General features: G+C 42.8%; 1 protein-coding gene across 1 annotated transcript in view; it reads left to right on the plus strand.

Moving 5' to 3' along the window:
• Positions 1–1190: 1190 nt before the first annotated feature.
• The window catches only part of LOC147105565 (1-phosphatidylinositol 4,5-bisphosphate phosphodiesterase zeta-1-like), a 152170-nt gene continuing 135663 nt past the window's right edge, over positions 1191–17697 (plus strand). The window contains exons 1-3 of the mRNA XM_086010056.1: positions 1191–2140; positions 2346–2577; positions 9142–9346. Of these exons, the coding sequence (XP_085866182.1) occupies positions 2108–2140; positions 2346–2577; positions 9142–9346 (470 nt within the window). The 5' untranslated portion in view covers positions 1191–2107. The remainder of the gene's footprint in view (positions 2141–2345; positions 2578–9141; positions 9347–17697) is intronic.

Raw genomic sequence — 17697 nt, forward strand, 5'->3', positions numbered from 1 at the left:
TAAGAAGATATGATGAAACTGTTGATTTAATTTGAATAGTGAGATACATTTTTCAGGCATTTTTTAACCACACTAGGAACTATTTTAGCATCACTCAAATTACCAGCGTATTGAAAACTCAATAATAAAGTATATATAAACCTGAGCTGGCCTCCCAGACCTATTGGTGGTGAAGTTGGCAAGCGGCATGTTAATGAAGCCCGACCATTAAAATCGGTGGAGCCTGCCAGCTGCCAGTCCCACACCTCGCTTTGTCTCGTACCTGCCTGGGAGTTAAAATCAGGTTACAAGGGGGTTCCACTGTTACACCTCTGGATCTCACTATTGTATAAGAGCACTCCGAGTTCACTCCCATAAAAGTACGGTCCTCAGAACACTTTCGCTAACCACTGATCCCAGAAGGTATCTAAAGTAGACCTGAATTTGTAACAGCGTTATTTGAAGGACACAGAATGCTCCTGGTGTCTTGGCCAACAGTCCCCTCTCAACCAGCACCACCAAAAACCGATTAACTGGTCATTCATCTCATATCGTGTTTGTGGAATATTGCTGTGTGAAAATTTGGCTGCCTGTTTGTCTACACAACACGGAACGCACTTTATAAAGTTTTCGGGGTGTGAAGTATTTTGGGACACCACAAAAAGGTGGTAAGGCGCTATATAAATGTGAGTTCTTTCTTCTTACAGTACTTTGTCCTTCAGTTTTCCTACTTTTTTAAAATGGGGTCACTCACCTCTTATTACCAGACACACACTGCATACATTGTTTCACCTCAACGCACATCACATACACACTTCTCTCAGCAACTGTCTCTAAAGTAACTTTAATCTGGTCTATAGTATTACACTGTTGCATTACAACAGTAACGTCAGAAAAAAGTACTTCTTAGGCATTCAGTGAAGCAGTTTGGGACATCCTGAGATCGTGAAAAGTGTTATATAAATGCAAGTTCTTTCTTTCTTATACATTTCGTAGACATACAGCACAGAAGGAGACCATTTGCACCTCATGCCTGTACCGGCTCTCTGAAAGAGCTACCAATTAGTCCCACTCCCCTGCTCTTACTCCCTGCAAATTTCTTTGGATATAAGTATATATCCAATTCTCTTTTGAAAGTTACAAAAGCTGCTTCCACCACCCTTTCAGGCAGTGCATTTCAGATCATAACAACTCTCTGGGTTAAAAAAAAGTTGTAAATATATTTCCCGATCGTTTTAATTGCCACTTGATCTGTTTGAACCGTGGCAGTGCAGATGCAGCCAATCCCAGGTTCAGTACAACAACTGGCGCCGTTGCTTCAGCCATGAGCTCACCGCCCGGCCCTCTCTCGATTGGGTCACTGGCTCAGCTTGTAACAAGTGTGTGTCTATGAGCTCATCGCCGGGGACCAGACTTAAAGCCTCACCTTCCCACACACCCGTTGTAAACGGTGAACTGTTTGCTGCCTGGAATGACCTACCGATTGGAGTGAAGGATCTGGAATGACACATCTGTTGTTGATATATACATACACACACGACGCAACTGAACCGCAAGCTTGTAAAGTGTTACTTCGCCAGAGATGGAGGAGGTTCAATACCTATCAAGGCAATGCGAAGCTCAGAAGGAAAACGAATATCCTTCAGCAGTCGTCCTTCTACCTTTTTACGTGACTTTAGACATGTTTAAAACTGTTTATTTATACACACAATATATATAGTATATTAAGAACTATAAACATTTATGAGTGTACTGGAAGTGAAACACGGCCTTGTGAAAAAGCGAAGCTGTATCGTATTTACTAACGCCTGGTTAATCTGACCAGTGTAAATCAAGTATATTTAGAAAGCCTTTGCGAAAGGGCAATGGTGGGAACTAACCGAATCAAAGGGAGGGAAACACAGAGATTGATAGATCTCATTGTCAAAAGATCAAACCGAATTTCTCTGAATTTGTGAAATTTTGTCTGAATAGAAAATTCTGTTTAATAATAAATGACCCACTAAGAATAGATTATAAATACTTAACCCATTTCCGTAGATGGCTCCTCCATGCTATTAAATACTTTAGGAATGGAAACATCGACTTGCTAAAACCATTTGCCCTTCTGCACAAACTGGACATTCCCATGGACAGTATTAATATAGAGGACCATCTTGAGGTCAGTACTCGAGTTAACAATGAATTCTTAGTACAGGTAAATTGCTTTATATCTTTGAATAATTGCTTATTAATTAGTTGCTGTTGTCAATATGATAAAGATGGAAAACGAAATATTTTTCAAATTTAGCTGATTACTTGTATTAATTACATGCCATTTTTTTGCGCTCTATGATCTTGCTGTAACATATGTTTTTCTTTCGCAGGCAATTGACAAAATTAAACATCGGAGGTTTGGGATAGAGGACTTCATCTACATGTATAAGGCCTTTACCAGACGAACAGAGCCCCGTGATCTATTCAAACAATGTACTTCTGACGGTAAAAACATTACAGCTTCTGATCTACAGTACTTCCTGAGGAGTGAGCAGCAGGAGAAATATGCAGACAAAGACATAGCCTTAATGATCATTAACACCCATGAACCAGTGATGAGGTGTAAGTATTGACATTAAAAAAATCTTGCTTCTTTCATAAGTCTACCCAACAGCCCCCACCTCATGGTCTTGATGGCTTCACAGTTAGGCCTTCATCATCTAACAGTATTACTGGTCACATTGTCGTCTCTTGCCTTTTTATTAATAAAGCCGCCTCCAAAATGGTTCAGTTTCTTCTTTGGAGCCAAACATTTCTTCTCCCCCTCAACAACTCTTATCTCTCTATGAAGTCCAAACCAGTCCAAGGCTTGAATACTATTATAGCTAGGGAAAGCTTTTTACCATCTCTCTCACAGTCCTGGACAGGATACAAAACCTCTAACCCCAATCTTTCTCTCCACCACAATCTTTATTGCCTTTATTTATTGATATCCTTGTGGTCTATATTACTTTCCTCTTTCATTTTTTCTAAGCTCCAAGTATGTCCTCCTGCATGATCTTTCCCCATATACTTAATGACCCTGATATAGTCAGTCTCTTGAGTTGGACTCATTCTTTCCCAGGACCGTGGAACTGAGGGATTCCTTCCTTCCCTCACTTTTCTTTATCCTGAAATTTTCAGCACACCATTTTTTTTACCCATTTCCACCTTGGTAGTCTCCTGTACTATGGACCTTAGCTTTCCATTTTTCCAACAAAAAGTAATATATGTTGAATACTTAGATTTCTCATTACAGTGTTTGCTTTCAGGCAGGTGAAATCATATTTCTTTTGTGGAAATATGGAACACAATTTAAAACCTATCATAACATTTCTTTCGTGGGCACTTAATCTATTTACATGAAAGTAGTTTTTATCCTTTGCAAGTTTATACTTGATTTTGTGTGACAAATGTATGCCATTTTCTCTAGCTTTGTCTTCAGTTTGAACAAAGGATTAATCTAACTTTAATTTGAACTTGTAAGTGAAGGTAAGGAGTTAGAAATAACACATTTAAGCATAGAAATGACTTGCTGATATTTGTAGTTAAACGCTAAATACATTTCTCCAACATTCCTCTGTTATTTTAAATGGGTGAATGCCTCTCATAAAAAAAGCATTCATAAGAAGAAGTAGGAGCAGGAGTAGGCCATACAGTCCCTCGGGCCTGCTCCACCATTCAATAGGACCTAGACTCACGTCCACTTCCCTGCCCGCTCCCCGTAACCCCTAATTCCCTTATCAGCTAGGAAACTGTCTATCTCCGTTTTAAATTTATTTAATGTCGCAGCTTCCACAGCTCTCTGAGATAGCAAATTCCATAGATTTACTACCCTCTGAGTGAAGAAGTTTCTCCTCATCTCAGTTTTGAAAGGGCAGCACCTTATTCTAAGATTATGCCCCCTAGTTCTAGTCTCACCCTCACTGCATCCACCCGATCAAGCCCCCTCACCATCTTATATGTTTTGATAAGATCGCCTCTCATTCTTCTGAATTCCAATGAGTAGAGGCCCAACCTACTCAACCTTTCCTCATAAGTCAACCCCCTCATCTCCGGAATCAACCGAGTGAACCTTCTCTGAACTGCCTCGAGAGCAAGTATATCTTTTCTTAAATATGGAAACCAAAACTGTATGCAGTATTCCAGGTGTGGCCTCACCAGTACCCTGTATAACTGAAGCAAGACTTCCCTGCTTTTATACTCCATCCCCCTTGCAATAAAAGCCAAGATTCCATTGGCCTTCCTGATCACCTGCTGTACCTGCATACTAACTTTTTGTGTTTCATGCACCAGGACCCCCAGATCCCTTTGTACTGTAGCACTTTGCAGTTTCTCTCCATTTAGATAATAACTTGCTCTTTGATTTTTTTCTGCCAAAGTGCATAACCTCACACTTTCCAACATTATATTCCATCTGCCAAATTTCTGCCCACTCACTTAGCCTGTCTAAGTCCTTATTCATCTTCTAATATTGCAAGCAGCAATACCAAGCCAGTAGATTCTCTAATGTGGTAGAAGTCTCACAAAGTCCACAGAGGTGGCGTGAAGGGGGTGGAATGGATATCACACACATCCAAGTTGAGCGCAGCTCTTACACTCACATCAACCTCTTTCATTACTTGAAGGGGCTGCTCCTCGATTTTTGGTTGCACTTCAGTCCCACGCTCTTGATCTACGGTCACCCGGTGCGGAGGGGAGCGGGCAGGTTGGAGGACCTCCTCGTGGGACTGCTCCTGGGCCTGGCTAAGAAAGCCATTAATTGGTCCAGGCAGCGGGCAGTCGAGGGGGTCGTTCAGCCAGATTGCCTGCCTCTCTTCCGCGGCCATGTTCGCGCCCGGGTGGCCCTGGAGATGGAGCACGTGGTGTCCGCCGGCACGCTTGAGTACTTCCGCGACCGGTGGGCGCCATGGGGACTGGAGTGCATCATCAACCCGGACAACTCAATTTTAATTTAAGTTGTTAAGGTACATTTAAAGTTTTGTTAATTTAAAGTCAATTTGTTTTTGGTCCAAACAAAAAGAGTACACTCACTTCAAGGTCCCGCTACTTTAAATGTTCAGTTTTGTGTTTCCTGCCTGAAATAGGCTTAGAAATAGCCACCTTACTTTGAGGAAAGTAATGAGTCTGATGCCCTTTGCAAACATAGCATTTGTCACTTGCTTGAGACATGCGATCAATGTGATCTCCTGGACTGGTTTTGATTGCCTGAGGGAGTCAGAGAAATTTTCCAGAGTTTTTTTTACCTGTTATTGGCCCTGTTTTCTTGCCTCTCCCAGAAGATTATATGGCTGTGGGGGGTGGGGTAGGAAGCAGCTAGTCATGACGCTCCAGTGCAGTGCTGAGGGAAGTGCTGCACTGTCGGAGGTGCCATCTTTCAGATGAGACGTTAAACCGAGGCCCCGCCTGCTCTCTCAGGTGGATGTAAAAGATCCCACACGCTATTTTGAAGAAGAGCAGGGGAGTTATCCCCGGTGTCCTGGCCAATATTTATTCCTCAATCAACATCACAAAAAAACAGATTATCTGGTCATTATCACATTTGTTGTCTGTGGGAGCTTGCTGTGCACAAATTGGCTGCTGCGTTTCCTACATTACGACAGTGACTGCACTTCAAAAGTACTTAATTGGCTGTAAAGCGCTTTAGGACATCTGGTGGTCATGAAAGGTGCTATATAAATGCAAGTCTTTCTTTTTACTAACGGGTGCAGATAAAATGCCTCGGGTGTTGCACTGCATTTGTTGTCCCCCTCAGAAACTTGTCTTCCCTCATCTAAATCATGCAGCTTTATGGGAATTCCTAAAGGAAATCCCATCTTTACTACTTTGAATGGTGCTACTTAAATGGCAGTTGCAATGAAAACATTAACGAAAAACAATTGGGGAAGAAAAAAATCTATGAACAGTGAATCACTCAACATAACCAACTAGTGCATGGAACACGGTGCAGCGAAATAGAAACATAGAAACATAGAAGATAGGAGCAGGAGTAGGCCATTCGGCCCCTCGAGCCTGCTCCGCCATTTAATGAGATCATGGCTGACCATCCAAATTCAGTACCCTGTCCCTGCTTTCTCCCCATATCCCTTGATCCCCTTAGCCTCAAGAAATATATCCAACTCCTTCTTGAATATATTTAATGAATTGGCCTCAACTGCCCTGTGTGGCAGAGAATTCGACAGGTTCACCACTCTCTGGGTGAAGAAATTCCTCCTCATCTCAGTCCTAAATGGCTTACCCCTTATCCTTAGACTGTGACCCCTGGTTCTGGACTCCCCCGCCATCGGGAACACCTTCCTGCATCTAGCCTGTCTAGTCCTGTTAGAATTTTATAAGTTTCAATGAGATCCCCTCTCATTCTTCTAAACTCTAGCGAATATAAGCCTAATCGACCCAATCTCTCCTCATACGTCATTCCTGCCATCCAAGGTATCAGTCTGGTCAATCTTCGCTGCACTCTCTCCATGGCAAGAATATCCTTCCTCAGATAAGGTGACCAAAACTACACACAATACTCAAGGTGTGGTCTCACCAAGGCCCTGTACAACTGCAGCAAGACATCCTTGCTCCTGTATTTGAATCCTCTCACTATGAAGGCCAACATACAATTTGCCTTCTTAACCGCCTGCTGCACCTGCATGCTTACCTTCAGCGACTGGTGCACAAGGACACCCAGGTCTCGTTGCACTTCCCCTTCTCCCAATCTATTGCCATTCAGATAATGCCTTCCAATTTTTGCCACCAAAGTGGATAATCTCGCATTTATACACATTATACTGCATCTGACATGCATCTGCCCAATCACCCAACCTGTCCAAATTATACTGGAGTTTCTCTGCATCCTCCTCACAGCACACACGCCCACCCAGCTCTGTGTCATCTGCAAACTTGGAGATATCACATCTAGTTCCCTTGTCTAGATCATTAATATATATTGTGAATAGCTGAGGTCCTAGCACCGATCCCTGCGGTACCCCACTAGTCACTGCCTGCCACTCGGAAAAAGACCCATTTACTCCAACTCTTTGCTTCCTGTCTACCAACCAGTTACCTATCCAAGACAGTACCTTACCCCCAATCCCATGTGCTTTAACTTTGCATGCTAATCTCTTATGCGGGACCTTATCGAAAGCCTTCTGAAAGTCCAAATACACCACATCCTCTGGTTCTCCCTTATCTATCTACCAATTACATCCTCAAAAAATTCCAGTAGATTAGTCAAGCACGATTTACCTTTTGTAAATCCATGTTGACTTTGTCCGATCCTGTCACTGTTTTCCAAGTGCTCTGCTATTACATCTTTTATAATGGACTCTAGCATTTTCCCCACTACCGATGTCAGGCTTACCGGTCTATAATTCCCCGTTTTCTCTCTAGCACCCTTTTTCAATAGTGGGGTTACATTAGCTACCCTCCAATCCATGGGAACTGTTCCAGAGTCTATCGAATTTTGGAAGATGACCAGCAATGCATCTACTATTTCTAGGGCCACTTCCTTAAGTACCCTAGGATGTAGATTATCAGGCCCTGGGGATTTATCGGCCTTCAATCCCGTCAATTTCCCTAACACCATTTCCCTACAAATACTGATTTCATTCAATTCCTCCCTCTCATTAGACCCTATGTTCCCCGACATCTCTGGAAGGTTATTTGTGTCCTCCTTTGTGAAGACAGAACCAAAGTATGTATTTAATTGGTCAGCCATTTCTTTGTTCCCCATTATAAATTCCCCAGATTCTGACTGCAAGGGACCTACGCTTGACTTCACCAATCTTTTTCTCTTCACGTATCTATAGAAGCTTTTACAGTCAGTTTTTATGTTCCCTGCAAGGTTACTCTCATACTCTATTTCCCCCCTCTTAATTAATCCCTTTGTCCTCCTTTGCTGGAATATAGCATTTGCTGTTATGTGATCTTCTCAACTTCAGTAGGCAGACCAATAGTACAATATCAGACCATGGCTCAAGCTATAAACTACTAGACAAATTTATTGAACATAAAATAGGTATAAGAGCAAACAGTATATTTACGGTAATTACAAGCATTACTAATCCTGAAATGTCAAAAACAGCAAAGATACATCTCCTGCACTAACCTCAACATAAGACTGAACCTCAAAGCACCATCACTTACATATTATGTGGCTATGTACTGCCACAGAGTCTGCTCACTAGGCTTGCACTCCTGATTGAGTATGAGCTGAGTGCAGGCAGAATAATATAAATGTACAACTTGTAAATCTTGGTGACAGGCTTTTCTATCAAAGGGTCTACAGAGAATCATGGCCCCGTCCCTCTCACAGACTTGATGAGTCTTCAACACAACTATAGCTGTCAATCAACCTTCTTTAAAAGGATCCACAGCATGTCAATCAACATAGGATGTTTGAGCTGAATGAGATGACTCGACCCATTCATCGGTTCCAAACGTTTTGATCAACCTGTGATAGCAGAAAATTATCACTTGTCCAGACAGCTATCAGGGACACTGTTAGACGGAATGCCACTAATGACTTTGCATTCGATAGATTTAGTCACAGCTTGGTTTTCTAATATCTCAGGTTTCTACATTTTTGACTGTTGCAAATCCTACTCCTCCCCACTGGATAAATTACTGAGCTGACAGTGTCACTTTCAAATCTATTGTAAAGCTGTTATTTCTTTTTATGTACCTTCATTTTGTGTTTTCAGATTATGTAGCTGATATTTTGTAGTTCTCTTTCTAAAAAGAAAATATTACCGGTCTTTTTCAATGGCTCAGTTAGTAAATTTGATGTCCAGGAAGGCGCTAAGTTTGATCCCTGGAATGTGCTCGGTTAACTGGTCTCAACTGGAGTGACCACAGGAAAACCACAAATAGCCTCAGTCAGTACCTTGGACTCGGGAGTGTAAAGATCAGCATCTGATTGCTGTCTCTGACTCCACCAGAACATGCTTGTGCCTGTTAAAGACTGGTACCGCAGTCTTGTGCTGCAATAGTCTTCTGGCACATCGTCAAGGCTCAGGCGTGAAAAATTTTGGGAAGATTCCATAGCGTATCTGAGGCCTGTGGAACTGTAGTCTGGTATGATCTAATGCCTCTAGGAGAGGAGGGGAGAAACAAAATTCGTAAAAAAAATATATTGTTAAACATTATTCTGTTACACAGCCAAGAGGAAAAGAAGATTGATGACATCCAGCGGATTTCTCAGATACCTAACCTCCATGGATTGCTCCATATTCAATCAAGATCATACCAAAGTCTATCAACGTATGGATTTGCCCATGGTAAATTATTTCATAGCATCTTCACAGGACACCTTCTTCATGAGCAACCAGTTAATAGGACAAAGCGGCATTAATGGATATATAAGGTAGACGACGTGCATCTTTCAAAGATTACGGGCTGAGGTCATTTACATGTTATTATGATGTTGAAATTCATGTGTTAGAAACTGTAATATGTCAATTATTTATTAAGAATTGTTGATACTTATTTTTTTGTGAATCACACTAAACTGGCGCACTTGCTAATATCTTTCCACTTGATTGATGTTAAAGACACTATATAAATGTAGGTTGTTGTTTCTGATGCTAATTCAGCCTGATGACCTTGTAGAAGAATTCCCTTGCTTGATGCCAATCAAGCTAACTACAGCACCCCCTGTAGGAAGGGCTGTTACACATCGAGATCAGATAAAGCTCGTGGGAATTTTTCTCATTTTAACCTGTTTCTGGAAGTATGGTGCAATATGTTTACAAGTGATGAATGATTTCCTCCAAGTTTTCAATCTGTGAAAATACAGACATGGTTGATTGATAGAATATTGGCTGAACTGATATTCAGCAGTGTTCTGTAAATCCCCCATACAATATTATTAATGCGATTATATAAATATTAGATTGAAAATGTGAAAGTAAACAATCCTTCACGACTAAACACTGCAATTGTTTAACTGCTCAGTAATAGGCATGTCAATTAGAATCAGTTATCCTGATCAAAAACACGAGGGAAATATCAAGCTGAACATAACACAATGAGTCATTACTGCTTGGAAAGAGTATTATGTATGTAGAAAGATACAGTGTAAATAAGCATGTATTCATTCAGGGATATGGATGTGAAGGAACACATCTGACTATTAAAAGTAAACATGCATAAAAATGAGTAATATAGTGAATATATTTTGTCTGGCTATAGAAGCATTTTTCCTGAATTTTATCAGTGGAGGAGGAGACATGCAATGGGCAGTGCACTATGGAAACTTAATCCACGGAGGGAATGACTTTCGAGGATCAGGAAGTAGAAAAGATCATCCAGCCTTCTGGTTTCCCTTGTTATCCACAACTCCCTCAGCTTGTTTGCTTCTCCTTTCTCTTTCCAAGCCATAATCCCTCTGCTCCCTGTTTAATCAAGAATCTGTCTGTCTTTGCTTCAATCAAATCTGCATTCACTGAGCATTCGCCGTGCTAACTGGCAATCTATTTCACAAATTAGCAGCTCAAAGTGTGAATTATTTAGTCCTTTAGTTATTTTTAGTTCAAAATATCCCTCTAACCATGACCTCTTATTCTCTTCTCCTGGTTCAGCACAAAGAACGACTCCATATTCACACTATACAAAAGAGTTTGGGAGGAAATAGCCTGTGGAGAGCAATGCATTTCAGAGAATAGCGATAGGGTGAATGTGGAAGGGTAGTTAAGAAGGAATGAAAGTTAAAATGGACTTTGTGTGGCAGTAAATCAAAGAATAGTATGGTAGGAATTCATAAGTGGCAATACTCCATAGTGACCAGCCACCCTCCCCCTGCCAGATTATTATGGCTCTTCACTCTCTACCAAGAAACAGTGGAGCGGAACAAGATGTTACTGTGGAGGATGACTAGCAGCACTGGACATGTGGCCTGCCACAATTTTATATAACAACAACTTGCATTTATATAGCACCTTTAACGTAGTAAAATGTCCCAAGGCGCTGCACAGGAGCGTGACCAGACAAGATTTGACACCGAGCCACATAAGGAGATAATAGGTGAAGAAAAGTTTAGTCAAAGAAGTAGGTTTTAAGGAGTGTCTTAAAGGAGGAGAGGGAGCTGGAGAGGCAGAATGGTTTAGGGAGAGAATTCCAGAACTTGGGGCCTAGGCAACTGAAGACACGGGCACCAATGGTGGGGCGAAGGACGTGGGGATGTGTAAAGAACTCCGAGGGTTATGGGGCTGCAATACAATCGACTTATTTGGTAATAGTGATGTAAAGGAATCACAATTAAACATACCAGGAGCAATATAGTGAACTTTGGAACTAAGAGGAGATGTATGATCACGGAGATTTAGAAGATTAGCAAGACAACTCCCCAGGCCCGGATGAAATGTATCCCAGGCTGTTAAGCGAAGCAAAAGAGGAAATAGCAGAGGCCCTGACCATCATTTTTCAATCCTCTCTGGCTTCAGGTGTGGTGCTGGAGGACTGCTTATGTGGTACCCTTGTTTAAAAAGGGAGAAAAGAATAGACCGAGTAATTACAGGCCAGTCAGCCTAACCTCGGTGGTGGGAAAATTATTGGAAAGAATTCTGAAGGGCAGGATAAATCTTCATTTAGAAAGACATCGGTTAATTAAGGATAGTCAGCACAGATTTGTTAAGGGAAGGTTGTGTCTGACAAACTTGATTGAATTTTTTGAGGAGGTAACAAGGAGGGTAGATGATGGTAGTGCATTTGATGTAGTGTATATGGACTTTAGCAAGGCTTTTGATAAGGTTCCACATGACAGACTGATCACAAAGTTAAAAGCCCATGGGATCCAGGGCAAAGTGTCAAGTACGATTCAAAATTGGCTCGGAGACAGGAAGCAGAGGGTAATGGTTGATGGGTGTTCTTGTGACTGGAAGGCTGTTACCAGTGGGGTTCCGCAGGGCTCAGTACTAGGTCCCTTGCTTTTTGTGGTATATATCAATGATCTAGACTTGAATATAGGGGGTATGATTAAGAAGTTTGCAGATGATACTAAAATCGGCTGTATGGTTGATACTGAAGAAGGAAGCTGTAGACTGCAGGAAGATATCAATAAATTGGTCAGGTGGGCAGAACAGTGGCAAATGGAATTCAATCCAGAGAAGTGTGAGGTAATGCATTTGGGGAGAGCTAACAAGGAAAGGGAATACACATTAAATGGTAGGACACCGAGTAGTGTAGAGGAACAAAGGGACCTTGGAGTGCATGTCCACAGATCCCTGAAGGTAGCAGGACAAGTAGATAAGGTGGTTAAGCAGGCATACGGAATGCGTGCCTTTATTAGCCGTGGCATAGAATACAAGAGCAGGGGGTCATGCTTCAACTGTATAAAACACTAGTTAGGCCTCAGCTAGAGTACTGCATGCAGTTCTGGTCACCACATTACAGGAAAGATGTGATTGCACTAGAGAGGGTACAGAGGAGATTTACAAGGATGTTGCCGGGAGTAGAGAATCTTAGCTATGAGGAAAGACTGAATAGGCTGGGTTTGTTTTCCTTGGAACAGAGGAGGCTGAGGGGAGACCTTATTGAGGTGTATAAAATTATGAGGGGCATAGATAAAGTGGATAGAAAGGACCTATTTTCCTTAGCAGAGGGGTCAAAAGCCAGGGGGCACAGATTTAAAGTAATTGGTGGAAGGTTTAGAGGGGATTTGAGGGGAAATTTCTTCACCCAGAGGGTTGTGGGGGTCTGGAACTCACTGCCTGAAAGGGTGGTAGAGGCAGGAACCCTAACCACATTTAAAAAGTACTTGGGTGTGCACTTGGGATGCTCTAACCTGCAGAGCTACGGACCAAGAGCTGGGAAGTGGGATTAGGCCGGATAGCTCTTTGTTGGCCAGCCCGGACACGATGGGCTGAAATGGCCTCCTTCCGAGCTGTAACTTTCTATGATTCTTTCTATGACGATTAGAACTGAATGACCAAGCAGGTAGAGGCGATGCTCTTCATTGGTGTTGTTTGAGAAGCCAAATAGGATTAGAGCACCCGGTCTGAAAAAAGACTTTTTATGGACTATGGAAGTTGAAGGACTCCTTTTGAATGATGGGTTATAACATTTTATGATATTTCATTAGCTTTTTAAAATTAGATTAGGTGGATTGAGTAGTTCTTCTTGATACCGCATTTAATTAGTAGGGATATATCTATTATGAGCAGCTTTGTAAGACTTTAATTGTGCACTGTGGCTTTCGGAGAGAGACTTTTTAATTGATAAAGATAATCTTAGTGTAAGCTATTCATGGATCATTCGACTTACTTGATGTTCTCCCTCTGAAGAATTGGTAGCTGGATATACAGGGGTCAGTTTTTACCAATTAACATTCCCGTCATGGAGCTTTGTGACAGGAACACACACCTGGAATTTGGCTGTGGAGGGCAAAACCTCATAAAATGCATGAATAATGGATGGTAAATCATGCAGGGTGTATTGACCTTGGCACCCAAGTTCCCAATATGCGCTCCCATTGCGTGATTTCCTTTGCTGTGACCGTTAATTTGTAAAGTCTATCCGACTCCAGAGTCTTGAGCACATAATCTTAACTGACACTCTAGGGCAGTGCTGAGGGAGTGCTACATTGTCGGAGGTGCCGTCTTTTGGATGAGGCATTAAACTGAGGACCCCGTCTGCCCTCGCAAGTGGATGTAAAATATCCTATGGCATTATTTTGAAGACAAGCAGGGGAGTTATCCCCGGTGTCCTGACCAATATTTATCCCTTAACCAATGCCATGAAAATAGATTATCTGGTCACTACAACGTTGCTGTTTGTGGGACCTTGCTGAGTGCAAATTGGCTGCCGCATCTCCTCCATTACAACAGTGACTACTCTTCAAAAGTACTTAATTGGCTACAAAGTGCTTTGGGATGTCCTGAGATCGTGAAAGGCTCTATATAAATGCAAGTCTTTCTTTACATTCCTGCGCTGTACAGCTAATTATTAAACAATGAATCTAATACAGTAAATTTGCCAACCATGAATATTTCCAACTCCTTTTGCCACTAATTAAGTTTGCCAATATTGTTAAGTCAATATGGCAGAAACTGGCCGGCCATTATACTCCCCACCCGATATTCAATTCCATTGACTTGAATAGAACTGAATATCAAACAGGGCGTATTACAAGCAGTCATTGCGATACCACCTGTTTTGCGCTACTGCCCAGGATTAATTTCTACCCCATTATGTTTAATATAATTTTATTTTTTAAAGCTGGGATGGACTTCCAATATAAATTGTTTTAAAATACCTGATGCATTACAATTCATCTTGAAGCAATACAAATGATTCTTTCACACACTGCCACTTTTTCCAATTTGTGTAACAGACATAGGGGCACATTTTATGAGGTGGCGCTCCTGGCACACAGCTTCACATGGTGGGAATCGGGCACAGTGGTTAGCACCCCAGGTTCACAGCCTCCATGACGTTCCATCCATTCAAATTAATTTTCCAAGTTCTAGCTCGCAAAACCTCCCCCATATTGTGTGTCAGTGTATTGTGACCATTCATTAAACTTCAAACCTTGAAATATATAATTTTTTTTTGCCAGAATAGTAGTGCACACATATGTCATTATTTTACTATCTGAAATAGAAGTAAAGTGCTATCTAAATCAGATGCGTCCTTTACATTTGTGAAGTTAATTTTCAGTAAAATTGAAGTGACGTCAAACTGTTGGATCCCAACGGTGCAGGTCATCAGTTGTTGGTAGACATCTTTGTAGTATCATCACCGACAGCGTTACGTTCAACCTGGACAACCATCTGCGGTATTGAGTGTCATCTCCACCAGCCCCTGCTCAATCATTGTGGGCCTTGAACCAGCCTTCTCCACTGTCCTCTTTGTCACCTTCATCACACTATCGGCCTTTGTTCCTCCTATCTCCAGGCTTCTTCAGAAACTCACCATCCATGCTCCCACGAATCCTCAATACTCCACCTTCACCATATGCATCAAGACTTAGGTCCTGCCTCCTTACACTCGGCCACGAGCCCTGGATATTTTAGCAGCTTGCTGGAATGCACCTCCTCCAAACTTCAGTCTAAGCTGACATTTCAGATGTAAGAAGTCACACAACACCAGGTTATAGTCCAACAGCTTTATTTGAAATCACAAGCTTTCGGAGCGCTGCTCCTTCGTCAGGTAAAGTGAGGAGTTGCATATAAGCAGAGCATATATAGTCAGAGAGTACTGCCAGATGATTACAGGTAATCTTTCTAACTGCCCTTTATCACACCTCGACAGAGAAATAATCACAGCAATCACAGGTGTGAATGGTGTCCAAACAGGTCAGTCAGGAAAACATTACATCAAAGAACAATGAGGTGGGGTCACAAGGGGTCAAATGTTGCAGATGCTGGGGTCTGTATGAAAAACAAAAAACAAACAAAAAACTATTTTTTTGCTGGAAATCACAGCAGGTCCGGCCGCATCTGTGTAGAGAGAACAAGCCAACGACGACTCGAGTCTGGATAACTCTACATCAGGTGGGGTTACATGTAACGTGACATGAACCCAAGATCCCGGTTGAGGCCGTCCTCATGAGTGCGGAACTTGGCTATCAGTTTCTGCTCACCGATTTTGCGTTGTCGTGTGTCTCAAAGGCCGCCTTGGAGAATGCTTACCCGAAGATCGGAGGCTGAATGTCCTTGACTGCTGAAGTGTTCCCTGACTGGGAGGGAACACTCCTGCCTGGCGATTGTTGTGCGGTGTCCGTTCATCCGTTGTCGCAGTGTCTGCATGGTTTTGCCAATGTACCATGCTCCGGGGCATCCTTTCCTGCAACGTATGAGGTAGACAACGTTGGCCGAGTCACATGAGTATGTACCATGTACCTGGTGGGTGGTGTCTTGCAGTGAAGAAGTCTTGCTCGAACTTGTGCATGAAGATGTTGGCGTATTGGGGTGCGAATTTGGTCCCCATGGCTGTTCCATGTGTTTGGGTAAAGAACTGGTTGTCGAAGGTGAAGACATTGTGGTCAAGGATGAAGCGGATGAGTTGTAGGATGGCGTCTGGAGATTGGCTGTTGTTGGTGTTGAGTACTGAGGCTGTCGCAGCGATGCCGTCATCGTGGGGGATACTGGTGTAGAGTGCCGAGACGAGGAGTGTTCCTGGTTCAACTGGTCCGTGGGTGCTGAGTTTCTGTAAGTAGTCTGTAGTGTCGCGACAGAAGCTGGGGTTCCCTGTACGATGGGTTTCAGGATGCCCTCGACGTATCCAGAGAGGTTCTCACACAGGGTTCCGTTGCCTGATACGATAGGACGTCTGGGTGTGTTGGCTTTGTGTATCTTTGGGAGGCAGTAGAAGTCTCCCACGTGGGATGAGAGCGCGTAGGATGCTTTGAAGGTCTGGATCGAAGGTTTTGATCAGTCTGTTGAGTTGGCGGGTGTGTTCTTTGGTCGGATCTGCAGGTAACTGTCTGTAGTGTTCCTGGTTGTCCAGTTGTCGGTATGCTTCTTTGCAATAGTCCGTTCTGTTCTGTATGACGATGGCTCCTCCTTTGTCTCCTGGTTTGATGACGATGTTGCGGTTGGTCTTGAGAGCGTGGATGGCGGTGCGTTGTGCTCGGTTACATTCTGGGCTGTCTTGTTAGTGCGGTTGATGAATCTGGCGTTGATGCATCTCCTGACAGCTTGAGCATACATGTCAATCTTAGGGCAGCGACCCTCCGGAGGGGTCCAATTTGACTCTTTCTTCTTCGGTTGCTGCACTGCGGATCCCTCTGCCTGCTGTTCCCGATCATTGATTGTCTCATTGGGTTCGCTGCTGACATCGTGGGATTTGTGGAAGAATTCCCGGAGCCTCATTCTCCTGATGAATTCCTCTGTGTCTGCCGCGAGACCGATGGGGTCCATTTTGGTGGTGGGGCAGAAATTGAGCCCTCGGCTGAGAACTTCGATTTTGTCTGGTTGAAGGGTGTGGTCGGACAAGTTGACATTTCAGTGCAGTACTGAGGGAGTGCGGCATTATTGGAGGTGCCATTTTTCAGATGGGCAGCTACACCAAGGCCCATGTTGTCTGCCTGTTCCCATTGCACTTTATTTCTTTCCAGGCCACGCTGGAAGACAGTATTAGCACACCTCACCTGAACTTGGCTCAGATTCCAAATGAACTAACTAGATTTATTTACAGAAATAAGACAAGTATACAAATAGCACGAGGTTCTGTACAATAACAGCAGTAAATGGCCTGATCTTTTAAACCTACACTGTGCTTTTGACAGCAGTGAATGCAATGACAGCCTCTTAACCAACACGTTCCAGCACTCGCTCCGCACTTTCATCGATCAGTCTCTCTAGTCTTGTTCGTGTACAATGAATGAGAATTGTGCCCTAGGTTTTCCAATCATAATACAAACAGTAGCTCATTCAATTTAATGGGTTGGTGATATGATCAGAAAACCTCGGCTGGTATGTCTGTGATTCCATTACCAGGCGTGTCGAAATCCAGCTGCTTTAATATATAATGCGACTTTTTCCAACATTTTGGCAGAATTTAGATGAAGGGGGGTGAGCCTGGTAGCTGGAGCTAGTTGAGGCTGCTGTGTGATTTGGCTATCCTGGGAGCCTTGATCCGTCTCATTACGTTGCAGTTTTTGCACAGGCAGACTGCATCATATCCGGGACTGCTGAAAAACACAATGCAAATTTTGCGTTACCTGGTTGCTATGGGTAACAAAAGGGAGCATGCAAATTATAAAGAGGACCGGGG

Source organism: Somniosus microcephalus, chromosome 17 (assembly GCF_052327205.1).
Source record: "Somniosus microcephalus isolate GS21.2 chromosome 17, FLI_Smic_1.0, whole genome shotgun sequence".
Classification (NCBI taxonomy): domain Eukaryota; kingdom Metazoa; phylum Chordata; class Chondrichthyes; order Squaliformes; family Somniosidae; genus Somniosus; species Somniosus microcephalus.